This window comes from Neopelma chrysocephalum, unplaced genomic scaffold (genome assembly GCF_003984885.1).
Source record: "Neopelma chrysocephalum unplaced genomic scaffold, ASM398488v2 Primary Assembly neopelma1_65, whole genome shotgun sequence".
NCBI classification, from domain to species: Eukaryota; Metazoa; Chordata; class Aves; order Passeriformes; family Pipridae; genus Neopelma; species Neopelma chrysocephalum.
In genome coordinates this window covers 7,292,523-7,308,404 of record NW_020897722.1, presented here as the reverse complement: position 1 = coordinate 7,308,404, position 15,882 = coordinate 7,292,523, and the positions used below count along the sequence as shown (strand labels likewise).

At 38.6% G+C, this 15,882-nt stretch overlaps 1 protein-coding gene across 1 annotated transcript in view; it reads left to right on the top strand.

The window, feature by feature from the left end:
* LMTK2 (lemur tyrosine kinase 2) overlaps positions 1 to 15,882 on the top strand; it is a 42,691-nt gene that overhangs the window by 5,336 nt on the left and 21,473 nt on the right. Inside the window, exons 2-6 of the mRNA XM_027683386.1 lie at positions 9,189 to 9,313; positions 10,134 to 10,278; positions 12,051 to 12,124; positions 12,631 to 12,749; positions 13,444 to 13,531. Of these exons, the coding sequence (XP_027539187.1) occupies positions 9,189 to 9,313; positions 10,134 to 10,278; positions 12,051 to 12,124; positions 12,631 to 12,749; positions 13,444 to 13,531 (551 nt within the window). The remainder of the gene's footprint in view (positions 1 to 9,188; positions 9,314 to 10,133; positions 10,279 to 12,050; positions 12,125 to 12,630; positions 12,750 to 13,443; positions 13,532 to 15,882) is intronic.

The following is a 15,882-nucleotide window of genomic DNA, read 5'->3' as shown; positions in this document are numbered from 1 at the left end:
GTGAAGCTCGTTATGTCAGTGAATTGTCTTCTGAGGGATTTTCAGTCTGAAATGCTGGTACAAAGTAACACCTTGTCCAACAGTACTACATTGACAAAAGCCTCCTTGGTGGTAAGAAAACATCACTGTAGTGACTAAACAGTGACATGACTCTTTTGGGACTATCGTTGCATCAAGACTTCTTTGGTGTGCAAGAGGTGTAGAAAATGTTAGCAGTAGATTTTTGAGTGACTTTTAAGCTTCCAGCCTATAGACCAGATCCAGTTCTCCAAAATCAGTCATTCACTCTATGGTCTGTTCTTCCAAGGGATCCTTTAGCTATGAATAGGGACGAGAAATGGATTCGAATAAGCTCTTTTAGCAAAATGGTGCTGCTTGCTTTCTTTCCTGCATTTCTTAACCCAGCTGTACATTAGAGTTGGAAAGTGATCTTCTGTAAAATAAAGATTCCAGAAAATCCCATCACTGGAAAGTTGCATGTACGTACTCCTTTCATGTGAACTGAAATTAATCTGTTCAAAAGCAGTGTATCTTAATAGGTTGTATTGATGTCAGATGGTAGGAGAAAGAATTACCTGCAGCATGGAAACCCAAACACCAGTATCTCTTTCTGGTGGTTTGAGATACCATGATGTGTGATCTTCTCATGCTGCTTCAAATTATTGTGGTCTACCCTGTGTGGAAATAAAAAAAATCTACAGCTCCTGTGCTTTACTGTTGGAGAAATGGTACAGCAGATGAAAAAATACTGTACTTGAGCAGAAAATAATTGCAAAAGCAACATCTAGCAGTGTAGAATAAAGTATGCTCAGCAGAATTTTATGTGTGTATATATATACACACACATACACACGCTTAGAAATCAGTGATGGGTTTGCAAGATAATGATGCTACCCAGATTGTCCAGAAACACTGCCATGAAGGCATAAGGCACATAATTATTTAACATGGATATTTTTTCCCTTGTCTTAAGATGCCTTTGTGCAAACATGAGATTCTGACACCGAAACTTCAAACAGATCTCGCTCTGTAAACACTTGAAGTACCAGCCTATATTTAGTCCTTATTAAAATTGAACAGAGTGCTGTTGTGTGAGTAATTCTCTGACATTACTGGGAAGACTTGGAGGATAATAGAATAAGGTCAGTAATGTAAAACTTACCCCAGCTCACAGTTTTACTGGTTCCTGACTTTCAGCCAACCCTCAGGCCAGGACAAGTGTTCAGCAAACCCGAGGATCAGAGGGATGTTGTTCTGAGCTGCTGTGCTGCAGGAGGGTCCAGCACTGCCCTGGCTGTTGTTGTCACCCCTGTGTACAGAGTGGATTTAAGCAGCTGTAGAAACTCCTTAAAAGCTCACTGTAAAAGCTTTTAGGGGGAGCGTGGGATAAAACAGTTTGAACAAGTGTTGGCTTAGATTGCAGGATAGACTTCTGTTCTTTTTAAGGGCAAAAGGGAGGACTGAGATAATTAGCCAAGAAGTGTTGACAGAGTTACATGTCCAGTTGTGATACGAAGTAGCTAAGATTTCTTCTTTAAAATACTGTAATTTATTGCACAGGACAGTAATTATTTCAGGGTCACACATCCACAAAACAGATTTAACTGTGAAGCTGGCTTTTGTCACTGCAGAGCTGTATCCACAACTCAAGGTGGGTTGGAGGGATGTGTCAGAGGATTTTTTTTTTTTATTATTTCATGGGGGAAAACTCTGTATGAAATGTCCCCTTTGCTGTCTTCATTACCTTCACTTGTGATGATGAAATAACTGTTGTAAAGAAGAGCTGTTGGTTTTTCAGAAGAATTGTCTGTGCACATGCATTGGCCTTTCATCCCACCTACCTGCCCTGTGGGGGACTCAGTGGAGTTTTAGAGTAAGGCAGGGATTGTAATGGAAAAGTTGAGTAGAGGGATGAAATGTTTCAATTTCTGTCTAGAAGAACATGGGAACACACTAACTTGGATGTGACTTTTGATTATTTTTTTCCCACAGTGCTGCTGAAAAGTCATCTTACTTACGTCTTTTGAAGTGTGAGACTTTGATTTAGGCCATGTGACACAATTCAGATTTAGGTAGAAAATAGTTTTATTGAAAGTTGTTAATTACTGCTGCTTGTTTTCAGGAAGGGTAAGTACAATTGTGCACAAGTAACTTGGACTGCTGCAGTTTTAAGTCCTTAAGAGGTTTTTTCTTGAGACTATATCTAGGAATCAGGATATTTCATAGAAGGGAAAATAAAATCAGGTGATAAAGTGCTTTTGCATAAAGATATGTAATACTGAAGGTTACTTCTGTTAGTTGTGCAGACTTTGCATTATCCAATGTAAGGATAGGAATAATGTCCCAATAGGATAGACTTTTGAAATAACTTTTCAATTAATAACATTTTCAATTGTTTGTTCCAGGTTATTGCTTTAAAATAGTGAACATTTGTGCTTTATTTGAATGGCATAAGTACTAAAAATCTGAAAGCTGAAAAATTCAGGTGTAAACTGCGAAACCTGAAAGTTCCTTAAGCAGTGTTGTGTGTCTGTTGTTAGGGATTTGCTCAATGAAGGAACATTTCCAGTCTCTGCTTGAAATACTTTGGGCATTTGGAAAGGGTTTTAGATTTCATTAAGGTGCTGCCATTGTGTTGAGGACATCAAGTCAATGAAAGTCATCGGAGATCTTGGGAATGTTTCTTCTTGTAGGGCTGGTAATGGTCATTCAAAGCAAAGGGCCAATTGGAATTTGGAGTGTCTCTCTCATACTGAAGTTCTCTTCATTTTATTTTCAAAAGAATGTCTGAAGTGCAAATAACTCCTTCAAAACTCGTGTTAAATTCTTGTTTGCTTGTGTTGTATCTTAGTTGAAGGTTGATGGTTTGAATGCCCTTCTACTGTAGTATTTTAAACCCTATTGTACAGCATTTCACCACTAAATGATGGTACTGCACACATTGCTGCTGAAACTGAATTTCAAAAATGATGCTGTTTTTTGGCTCAGTTGTTAAATGGAGCATAGCAGGAAAAAAATGAGATTACAGGAATGCAGCAATGAATGGAATGTGCTTTAGAGGTTGGGGGGTTTTTTTGTTGTGAAATGGAGGAGTTGCAATGTCTGTTGTGTTTACCTTGTCATACAAATCAGGCATTACACAAGTGATGTGTCTAAAATTGTTCTGAACAGGCTTTTGGTTTCGTGTTCTACCTGTTACCTGCAGGCCATCAGAATTTATAGGCCTGGTTGTGTCTGTGTTGGTTTTGTGCTTATTAGTAGCAAACATCTGAAGATTTCAGGAAGTAAATAAATGCAGGAGAAACTCTTTATGAGGGAAAGATAATGATCTGAATCTGACTTGTGAAGAACTAGGTAGGAGTTGATAACACTTTCCCACTTAATTGCTGGCATAGAAGAGAATGACAGCATTATTAGGAAAGTTGGGATAGCTTTTAAAATCATATTTATCAAACCCACTATAAATTAGGGTGATATTACACTTTTAAATCTGGTTATTTTAATATAGAATAAATAAACTGACCATGTTCATGAAAGTTACTGTGGATGTAGCTGTGGAGCAAAATTAGATTTTGTCATTCATTAGTATTTTAAAGACTGCTCTGTTATGACTTGGTGTGATAAAGTAGCATCTTAGTTCATGATCATATAATTTGAGTGTGTCCAAGAGACAGTTTAAGTGAGTGCTGTCATGCTGGATTTGTGCTGGAAATAGTTGTAGCTATTAGTGCCAGTTATGGAGCTGCTCTCCAAAGGAAAGTGGCTCTTGCTTATGCAGTGGGACTGTTGTTGCCTAGCAACTACTGTGCTGAAAGCTTCAAATCAGATGCTCCCTTGAAGTTCACTGTGCCCTAATAACGCTTAATTTATCTGGGCCTTGCACTGCCTTTATCACAGTAGTGAATATCTTTTATTAGTGCATTCAGTAATGTCTTTTATTACGTACTCAGGATTGTCTGTCATGTACATTTACTTCTTCCCCAAGCTTAGAGCTGGGTGGTGTCATGCATTTTTCAGTAGTTTCCTGAAGGTTGAGACCTTAATAATATGATTAATCAGATTGAACCAAATTTGAGAGAGTGAAGAGCTGAAGCATCATGGCCTTTTATAATGTGGTGGTAGAAGAAAGGCGAGCCCGGGGTCCCTCCCGGACAGGCACTTCCACCTCATCCGCTGTTGTCCTGCGGGGGGGCTGTTGGTTGGCAGGTGAACAGGGGTGGAACACTTGGCTGGTTGGCCTGCTCCTTGCTCCTCATTAATGATAGCAAAGGATGCCACAAGTGCATGATGTGAGAGTATTGTGGGCAGACTGGGAAACTGGATAGAGAAGGAAACCAGTTATAGCAAGAAAAGAATTTGTGTTGGCTTAGTTGTTGCACTTGGTAGTCAGTGAATTGTCTTACAAAGAAAGGAGGCTTGAGAGAAACTTAGAAAGGTGTAGGGAATCCTGGCCTGTAGAAGTTGCTGTGAAATATGCTCTGTATGAAAATAACATTTACCACCCCTTGAAACATTGTGATCCATCCTGACGTGTGTGTTCTCAGGTCTGTACTTGATCCTGGGAATGCCAGCACAGCTCATCATTGTTTCCTTGGTGAGGGTGCTCAGTACCTGCGTACAGGGTTTGCCTTCACATGTGCTGGGCTCATCTTTAGACCTGAGTGTAGAACTGGTTATGAAATGACAATCTGCTTCAACACTGTTCATTGAACACCTGCCTCAGCCAGGGCTGTGAGTTGTTTATGATCCCATGTACTTTTAGAAGTGGATAAATGACAGCATAGAATCACTCTTTAATACTATGAAGCTTTGAAAGAACACCTTGTTTTCTGTGTTGATGATTTCGGACCATGTAGATGGCATTTTGGGATGGGACATTTCCTAGCACAGAGCTGTGTAAGGCATTATGTTGTGTTAACCTTGCAGTAACACCCAGAGTGACGCAGGTGCACTTCAGCTCCTGCTTATTTTAATGGAGTGCTGATATAATCCAGGCCTCTTCCTCGGCTTAAGTGGTTTGGATATCCCAAAGCAAAGGAGTTTGTATTAGCTGACAGGAAGCCTTTTGCTGTTGGCATTTTACAGAGAGTATTTTTTTAAATCTGTTTGGCGGTTCCTTTCCTAAAGAACAGATTCTGACTTCTGGATAGATATTAAGATGCTGTAGGTTGTTACTGAATAGGGTTATAGTAAATGTGGCTGGGTTTTAAACTGATATGCAGAGTAAACCTATTATCTTCTGTGCTTTTAGAATTTATTATATTGTGTCAACTTCTGCATTAATTATGAAATTGTGAGTGATGTTTATTGGATATTATCTGCCTTTGTATTAAAATTAATTAAATTTACAATGTATTTTTAACAGCTTTTTTAATTAAAGCAAACTCTTCTGTGATGACTATATAAAATGGTCCTCTGCGTTTATTAGATTGAATTTCTTGCTGGTTACTTTTTTCAGTCAGGATCTTATAATAAATAGCTGTCATTCCTTCATACTTTCACAAGTTACAAATAAAATGTTGTATTAAACATCTCTTACCTTTTCAATTCCGAGTCATTTTACTAAGCTCTAGTGAATTAATTATTGGATGGAAATAGTTGAAAAATGCAAAAGAGGTTCTACTGCAGCAGATTTTTCAGCACTTTGTCAAACACCAGCTCCAATACTTAATCAGTGGCTTCCATCACTGAATATGTATTCATGTAAGCTATTAAAATAGCTTCACTTATAATAAATTTTAGCCCAGTTACAGGTTGCCATAATTTTATACTTAATTCTACATTCATTTTTAAAAAACCCTGCAAATTAAAAATATGACTTATTAATTATTATGTAAGAAACTTCAGAGTTTATCCAAACAGAGATGGATTCTGTAATTCTTAGTCAGTAGCTCTTACTTGTGTGAGTCATCTGAAATGTTGTTCTGTAACTGTTGCAGAAACTTGCCCATGATAATTGGCATTTTTCTTGTATTAAAGCATCTTTTTATAACTTTGTATGTGAAAATTGCCTTGTGCTTTTGGAAGTTGAGATGACTTCCATCTTCTTAACAGACCATATATGGTCAGCTGCCTTTTCAAAGCTGATCTTTGGTTTTTATTTTTTTTAAATAAAATTCATTACTTTCTCCAATTAATTACTGCTAATTCACAGTTTCTTTTCTTGGGAATTATAAAAGGTTTTTAAGGTTAGGAAGTAACATAATGAACAGCAGCAATATTTTTCTTTTCTATATTCCTTCCAAGACACTAAAAAAGTGATGGTTACCTTATGGGGAATGGTGTAACTTGCATAAACAATTAGATTGTAGGCTTGATAAATGTGCAGTTTCCTTTATAGAAGGAATCCAACAAAAATGTTGTCTTTTTAAAATAAAGTAGCTGAAAACACGTGTAGTGTATCTAACGTGTACAATAAATGGTTGTTAGTGCTCATTATATCTCACCTTGAGTTAAATAAACCACAAAACTGGCGTAAGGCCACCAAAAGCTTGAATCCTGCTGGTTGGATTTGCTGTGATAACTTGGAACTGCTTGGGGGAGTTCAAAGTGGGATCCTAAGTTGGAATGAGCAGGACAATGTTTGTAGAAATAGAAATATTTATTGTGGTCGTGCTGCTGTAGCTGTGAGGGTGCGAGGGCAGGGTGGGGGCTGTGTGGGAGAGACAACATCGTGTTACCAGACCAGATGTGCTTACAGAGAGAGGGACTGGTGGGTGCACAAACCCCTGTCAGGGCTTGAAAAGAAACAGGAAGATTGAAAGCAGTAATGGAAATTTGGGAGAACTGCTCCAAGCTTTGGAGAGAGGCTGGTCCAAAAGGCTGTCCAGGAGCTCATGTGGGGTTTGCAGCAGAAGGTGCTGGGGAGAGGTGCTAATGCTCAGCTGCTGTGGGGAACAGGAAGACACTGTAATTCATGTTAGCCTTGTGGGCATTAAAAAGGAGACCTTATAGTGCACCAGAAACCCCAAATAAAGTTTAATAGTGTTTCATACACATGACTTGTGGTGCTTTATACCCCCTCTGAAGGACCTGGTGTGAAGTGAGGTCTTCAAGCAGCAGGAATGCTTTCTGGGAATGATGAAACGTGCTCTTGGGGGCTGAGCTCATTGTGTAGGGATTTGCTTGGCAAACTTTCCCAAAACATTCGAGAGGCTTCAGGAGTCTTGGCCTTCTACTGGAAAGGGAATGTCTGTTGTGATTGTGGTGAGTGATCTGGGTGTTTGTTAGGGAGAATCTGCATCTGTTCAGTAGATGGTCTGTGGTGAGTTCACTTCTCATTTCAGTGAAGTTGGTGGTGAAGGTGAGGAAGTTGTTTGGAAATTGAGTGGGATGGGCTTGGAAAAAAGGGCTTTAAAATAATAATTTTAATTTGTAATACCTGGTAACACAAATATTTACCTTTTTTAGTAGTAAAGCTACCTTTTATTGTTTGGTTTCAATTAGAAGTTCAAAGGAATCTCTTAAATTTATCTACAGCTGCGTGTGTGTTTGTTACAGTAATTAGCTAATGACTGCACAAAATGCTTGTATTTGTGGTTCAGGTAATTTTCAGTCTCCTTAGGCAGGTCAGGAAACATCTGGAGGGAGTAAACATAAATCAGCTGTTACCTTCCCCTTTTTTCTTGTTGATGCTCAGGAATGGAAAAATACCTGAGTGTTATGTAGAAGACTTAATTTAAATTAATATAAATTGTTCTATTGAGAGGGATTTTTTTGTTCCCTTCAGAATTATGACTAAAAGGTGGTGAGTGGCTTCACATTGTGGTTGATCTGCGTTTGAACAATGCTCAATATCTGCAAATGGAGCGTTCACGTTCTCTAACGGGGTGTGAATGCCAGAGCTGTTGTGGAAACTAGAAACAGAATCACTTGTTTGAAAACCTTCCTTTTCGGTTAACTTTTATTTGTTGTTTAGATAATATTCCTAATTGTTCAGGAAATATGTGATCTTCTGAAAGTAGGCTAACATGCTTTAAAGCAGGATTTTGGTTATGTCAATTTGCTCTTTACATATAATTAAAATAAGTAAATATTCTGTAAGTGTTCTGTGGAACAGATGAAAAGCTGTAGTTTTTTCTGGAAGTCTCTTAATTTTTGTAGTTTTTTGAAGGTTTAAGAGGTACCTGAACAAGTTTGTGTGTCCTTTAAGTAGCGATCAGCTTCTGGTTTTCTTATTTTCAAGGCTTCATTCACACTGTATTCTGTTGGCAGACATCCCCATTGATACTCAGATGTTCTCATAAAATCCAGTTAGTCCAATTCACCTGACATTGTTAAAGTTTACCACTGATGTAATATCTAAACATCAGGTTTGGTCCAACTGCTCTTCCAGTCCCCATAGTTTGAAAAGAAAACAACAACGTCTCAAGATGTAGTTCCCTAGGAGACCAGAGCACGTCTTTGTTCTCTACTGAGGATGAAAACAGGGATGAAAATAGGTTTAATTTCAGATTTTTATAAAATGCCATTTGAGGCTTTTGATCCTGTGTGAGTAATAACCTGACTTGTCATGGCAAATGTGTTGTAGAATGTTTATGTATAAATTTTGGAAAATTATTTGGAAGTGTGTTTGCAAACTGCTTAGGAGTCTAAAATGCTTGAAATGGAGACAAATCACCTGGTGACTCACAGGAAATAGAACCCGGGCTGGAGCTGATCAGATCCATTGCACTTGTGACAGCAGCTTGTGTGTTTGGGAGACTGTCACAAATGCACTTATTGAAAGAGAGAGGACTGCCCTATAGTCATATATTTGGAATTTGTGCACAGTTGAAGTGAGGATTTCCTCTGGCTACCTGTTCTCTCAGGTCAAGGGTTTTAGCTCATGGGAGGTGTCTTCAAAAAGACCAGATTTCTAATATCTGTGGTTGGGTTTCCATATTAATTTATTGACTTAAACAACATCCCAAGGCTTGGGACTATTGCTGTTCATCACCAGCTTCAGTAAATCATGTTGGCTGGGGCCTCTCAGGTGGGATCAGGTAAGTCCAGAGCAGTGCAGGCAGGTGGGAGGGCACAGATATATTTGTCCTTTCTGTTCAGTCTCCTTACGTTTGATCACATCCACACAGTGAAGTGTTCAGACTCCCATCTCTTAAATAAAGGCAGGTGGATAATACATTTTGAAGGAACTTCTTAAAATGCTAAGCATGTCTCTATAACCCTGCATCCATGGTTATTTCTAGGAGAAGGAGCTGCAGCTGAAGTTCCCTCCACCTTTGTGATCGTGTCTCTGTGTACCCTGGTCGTCCTGGTCATCCTGCTGGCAAACTGTGTCTCCTGCTGCAAAGACCCTGAGATAGATTTCAAGGTAAGCACTGAATGTGTGTACAAGGAGCATTCTCAGCTGCATCCTCATATCCAGGATTCTTGGATATTTGTGCTAATACCCTGCAGTTATTGATACTTGAGTGTCTCTGTTCTGAAATAGCCACTGACTGTTCCTATGGGCTGTGAAGTCTTGATGCAACCATTTATTTTAACTAATTGGTCCCTTCTACATAAGGGTCTTTAATACCTTTTCAAAATCATAACTAAACATCAGGATCAGAAGGAAAGGTTATACCCTTGAGACAAATTTGCTGTGAAAAACCTTTTGATGGTTTTTGTGTGCTTTCTTTTGTTTTTCTTAGTCTGCTGACAGGGTTTAAGACACTCCTGTTGCATAAGAATACTGAAGATGCAGATCCAGTGTAGCAAAACTCTTGAGAAATTGTTATCATTTGAGAATAGTTACTTCTGGAACATCAGTTATCAGTGTTCCTAAAATTGAGTTTTGCTCTCATTTTTAAATGGAGAATATTTGGCCTCAGCAGTTCATGGTAATTCATTCAGAGCCAGGGTTAGCATTTAAAGTAACAAAAAAAAGGCAAAAAACTAACCACCAAACCCACAAAAACCCAACCAAGGAAGAACCCCTTAAACCTCCTTTGTATTAAAAACAGTATGTGATACTTTGATCTCTTTAAACCAGCAATAATTGGAAGATAAGGAATAGAAAACTAAGTCTCTGTCCCTGTCCTTGGAAAACAGCGAAACCTCTTTAGCATTGCTCATTCCAACTGAAAGCAATGTATTTGTGCTAATTTTAAGACAAAGATCAGCTTGTTTACTAAGACTTTTTTGTTTAGGAATTTGAAGATAACTTTGATGATGAAATAGATTTTACACCTCCAGCAGAAGATACTCCATCTGTTCAGTCTCCAGCTGAAGTGTTTACTCTCTCAGTCCCCAGTATTGCTTTACCAACTCCCTCCCAGTTTCCGTCTCGTACAGGTAAAATACAGTTTTTCAATGGAAAAACAGAAGTAGGCATTTTCAGTGTCAAAAATGGAGGGTGGCTGATCATGTTTGACTTTACTGTAACAAATGATTTGTTACAAACTTACATAAACTGAGCCAATACATTTTGTAGGGTATAGTTAAATGTTAAATACTGCTTTTAAGATGTTAACCTGGTGCAGGGTGCCACGTAAGCTGGTGTAAGAGAATGAAACTCCCTTTAAAAACCATCTGCAGATTACTGTCATTATATTTCTATATACCTGAAGGGTTTAAAGTACCCTAGGACATCAGTGACTTCTGCTCTTTAGTGGTTTTCTTTGGGGCTAAGTTGTGGTTGGATTTTAGTCACTACCCTTAAATGGAAACAAAAGCGAATCCCTTAGTTGCCAGCAGCGCTGCTGTTCAGCTGCATCACTTTCTGAATGTCACTGTAGACTATTTGTGCTGTAAATGTGATCTTGGTGAGATAGAACATTAGGTTTCATTTCCCTGTGTGGAAGGGCTTTTGAAATGTGTTCTTTACACTACAATTTTTGTGGAAGGAAACTTAAACGTCTTAGAGTATTATAGGCACAGTTTAGCCTAAAATGGTTGTTCTTATATTATGCTATGGCACATAATGTTACATCTTGCTTTTGTTGCTTGATCACTAGATGTTCAGGGAAGCTTCTAGTAAAATTTCTGTACTAGTTTCAAGGAGCTGTCAGTGTGCCTTAATACAAATGACATGGTACTTCTCAGTGTTTTAAAGAGATGAGAAAAATTATCTGTGAAGAATTTCATGTCAGCTCTTCTATGTTGCCATAATTGTTAAAATGATACTGTCACTACAAGTGTTTTGCCAGAAAGTAAGGCAGTGTGCCTCAATAAGGTGCATGGGTAAAAATGTGCTTGTGCTGCCGTGGCCTTCTCTGTGCTTAGAAGCACATTGATAGTGTATAAAATAATCCAGTAAAATAATACTGCTGTAAATGTGGTTAATGGAAATAAAACTGAGGGCTAGAATTCTCAGACAAGTAGTGGTGAGTTTTTGTTAACATCTGATGAGTGTTCCTAACCAGTTGGGCAGCAGGGGGGTGAGCACTGCTGAAACTCTCCTGTAGTGTGGGGTCTGCCATTGTTGCTGCCCATCCTCTGCCAAAATCTGGGGCTTCTTTTCTATCCTTTCCCTTTCTGGGCTCTTTACATGAAGTATTTTTAGTTGAAAAATGTCCTCCTTCCAGATGGCAGCTACAAGTAGGGCAGTTGGGCTGAAGAATAAAGCGATTGAACCTTTTCTCTTAAAATGGTAACTCTATGTAACTATAAATGTTAAGATGTACAATGAGTTTTATCTTGGGTTTTCTATTTTATTTACATAGGAAACTTGTGTAAGCAGGTTATTTGCTCTGCCCAGCTACAGGATATGATACACATTTATACTGTAGGTAGAACTTTAGCCTTTTTGCTTTCTTACTGAACGTGTTAAAAAATTCAAAGTTCACGTTTCATGAGGACAATCGCTGTTGTTTTCTAGGGTTGTTTTTTTCTAGTACAGTTTAGAACCTGGGCTTGAGAACAGTTTCACTTGAGTGCTGTTTTCACAGCATTACCTTCATACTTTATATATGTCTGACATAGGCTTGGTGCTTGGGCTGAATGTGTGCAGCTAACTGGGAATAGATCCTGCAGGGGTTGCATTATTGCATTATTCCCTCAGCAGTTGATCACTTTAGCCATGTGGGTGCTTTGATACGTGTTACGTTTGTTTCGTTGTGTGACAGATGGATCAAAGTCTCAAGTTGCACGTCAGAGTCTAAACTACATCCAGGAAATTGGAAATGGCTGGTTTGGAAAGGTGAGGAGTTATCTTTTAATATTGCACAGATTGAGTCTTACTCCTAGCTGACTATTCACTTCAAAATGGTATTCAAGAAAAAAAGTAATAGCATAAAAAACCCTGAAGTTGAAATGAGATATTTCCTTGCATTCACTTTTTAGCTGTAATCACAACACTAATCAGTGCTTCTTAAATTTACATGTTGATTCTCACTAGAGCTACTAGGCAGACATTTCACTTCCATGGATTTGAATTACTACATTCTTGTTATTACCAAGTCTTTCTAGGAAAATATTTTAAGTAAATAGGTGGTCTTCCCTAGAAAACATGTTTTCTAAAAGTTGACAAAGAGATCAGTTGTCAAGATTTATTAATTATGGGTGCTTAATTATCAAAACTCTACTTGCCTTTGCAAAAAGTAAAAAGCCAGCAAATCTTTCTTACATCATATTTTTAGTTCTTGCAGGAAGACTCTGAGTACTTTTTCCCCTCTGATTAAAGACACAATGGTATCTCTTTTTCAGGTTCTCCTTGGAGAAATCTACACAGGCACCAGTGTAGCAAGGGTAATAGTGAAGGAGTTGAAGGCAAGTGCAGGTCCCAAGGAGCAAGAACAGTTTTTAAGAAATGGAGAACCATATTAGTAAGTAATGTTTCACAGCTTCCTACTGCTGCAGATGGATCATGGACATTGCTTTTGTTCAGTCTTGGTGTCCCCACTTGCCCTCCCATAGAACTGAAATGCTTGTCTTTAAAAAGTGACACAGTTAATGCAAAGTGAGCAGAAGTTGTGTTCACTGGATTACCTTGCCTGAATGTGCTGCAAGTGAGTGGTCATGGAGGGCTTCTATTCTTAATGCTTTCTTATATCCTGGTTATATTTGCATTTAGGCTTAGGTTGTTGGCAGTTGTCAGAAGAAATTTCGTGCCTTCTGCTGCACTGGCACAAGTGGTTTGGAAGCAATTTAGAAAAAGTAACTGATCTGGCTGGGAACTAACCTGGCTAAGAAAAGGTTTGGCTTTTAGCCAGGTCTGCACCTTGGTGTAGTTCCTGAACCAGTTGCATGCTTTTATTTTTGGTACAAGGATGAGTGACTTTCATGTGGCAGTGCTGGCTTCTGTGCTTCTGAGATGCTCTTGGGCTGCTCTCAGTGATGCTGCAGCAGCACAAGGAGATGCAAAGGTGCAGGTGGAACCTGTGGCTTTGGGTACTTGCAGCCTCTGTTCATGCCACCCCCCAATGTTCAAACGTTCTGTGTGGAAACTTGTGGTGGGGATTTCAGTGTATTGTGTTATACTGTGATCTTTCTGGCTTTAACTGTGTTTTTTCACTCCAGCATTCTTCAGCATCCAAATGTTCTCCAGTGTATTGGGCAATGTGTGGAAGCCATTCCTTATCTCCTAGTTTTCGAGTTCTGTGATTTGGTAAGTGCACTTACACAAAAGGCTGCAGTTGTTTTTCCACTGATGTAAATGGTGTGTGGTGCATTTACTGCCCTTGCTCATGAAATGCTTGTTTTTCTTAACCAGATTAACCAGAATTTTGATTAACTAGAATTTTGGTTAACCAGAATTTGAAAAGATGTTTTTGTTTAGAGACACCACAGTTATAATTTTTAGTTTGTACCCTTTTCAATTCATCATGTACTTTCTAGGTGCTTTTGGAATGTTCTGAAGAGGAAAATAGTTGTTCTTTCTTTGATAAAGGAATTACTGGTCTCCTTCAGTCTGCCTTCAAGAGAGAGCTGGGAGGGCAGAGGATGTCTGCTATCACATGCACGTGCCAACATCACAGCCTAAATTATATTTGCTGTCTGGGCAACCTTAATGTACTTTTATTACTATTTATGTGAAAACGTTAATTGAGGAAAATTGAAGAAAGAATTTTCCTCCTTCTGCCTTCTCCCCCACCTCCAGAGTGCCCAACTTTTACCCATGCTGTGCAGCTTTGGGCTAAAATGCAATGGTGGGCTCACTTCTGGAATTAACCATATGTATTCCAATACCTAGAATTTTCAGTTTGTGTTCATTCTCTTCCTGATCCTTTTTCTTACTGTATTCTTTTTTTCCCTATGGTCTTATCCTTTTATTTCCCTTCCCACCCCCCAAGCAACTGCCTTCTGCTTCCTGGGCACCGTAAGAAAAGCTGGGGACACACTGAAGGGTGTTTTCAGTGCTTTCTGCTCCTTTGTCAGTGCCACAGTGGTCACTGAAATGGGAAAGAGAGCACAAAGCCTTGCTCAGCCACTACATTCCCTTGGAATGGATGGGAATGCTGGGAGGAGGGGGGTGTTGTGCATGTACAGAAGCTCTGAACTGTGCCCAGAGTCATCAGAGACAAATTTGGCTCCATGGTCTGGAAAGACTTGAATTGTTTTATTGTAGCTTAACACATCACTGAAAACAAACCCCAAAGTCCAGGTGTCTGACTAAACATTGGCTCAGGAGCTGCTTTAAAGTTTGGTGTGTAGATACCATCTAAAGCAGAGCTCCTTGGAAAATGTCGAGGTAGAATTGAACTCCAAAGTGCACAGATGTTATTAAGAAACAAGTCTTTCAGAAAGAAGATAGTTTGCATTTATAAAATTCAGCAAAATCCTTTTTATCAGCTTTACAACTGCAGAATTTTCCTTTAAACTCAGGTGCACAAATCTGCTTCTAGTTGCGTCTGTTGCCTCAAGCAATTTAAAGGAGCTAACATGAACTTGAGTTTTCTTGAGAAACATCAATTAATCTGTGACCTTAAATAACTGTATTTTTTCATTGCTGCTCTTTTGCTCAAACATATTATCTGTGGTAAATTAATGAGACAGAAGTGCTGATAAAATCATTCTTTTTCAAATGGCAGAAATGCCTGGACTTTTCAAGTAACTGATCAAAGTGAAATGTTCCAGTTTTGCTAACGATTAAAAACTTGGTGCCTAAGGTTAACAGATAAGAGTTTTTTATAGTCTTTCAATATGTAGAAATGGAATACTTCTTACTGGTTTTTAAACCTGCTATTCAAATTGGAGTTTCTTTAAAAGGACCCTTGAAAGAGAATTCCATTTTATGGAGTCCATCAGATATACATCCAAATAAAATGTAATTGCTGCCATGTTTTCAAATAGTTACACAATTTAAACCAACTTTAAATTTAAAGATGGAGTAACTTTTAGATTGCCCTACTTTAGGTATACAGGAGAAAATATTATCCTTGTTTGATGCCTGATTATTTATGCCAGAAGTTGTCATGATTCCAGAGTAATCTGGAAAGGATTTTACTTAAGGGGATAAAATAGATTTTCACTTTAACTGGGGGCAGTAAGCTTGACAGTTAAAGTGGTAGTTTTACAAATTTGAGTGTAATTAGGTAATTTCTTTGGAATGGAAATTAAATGTCTGTGCTCATTTCTATTCCAAGTGAACTAAACCTTGTTTCTAGAAAATTATATATTATAGTGACTTAAACGTAACATTCATGTTAAAGGCTCACTTAAGGAGTTCTTGGTTGGTACAGCTGAGTATCTCCTAGACTTAGTATTTTTTCACTGTGCACAGAAATACACAGGGGCTGGTAATTTTGGAGTAAGGGGAGAGAAGAGACAGGAAGAAGGAAGCAGGACAGCACCATTTGGAATAGAAGGTGTTGACTAAACAGCTTTTTTTAGTACAGGTTTTTTAGGGGAGTGTCAGGAGGCTTTTTATCACTGTGGCTGGAATGGCAGTTATTTGGGTTTTTCAGACTTTTAGTAATAAGTGATCTCAAAAGCTGGTAGCTCCTTTTGTACCTTTTT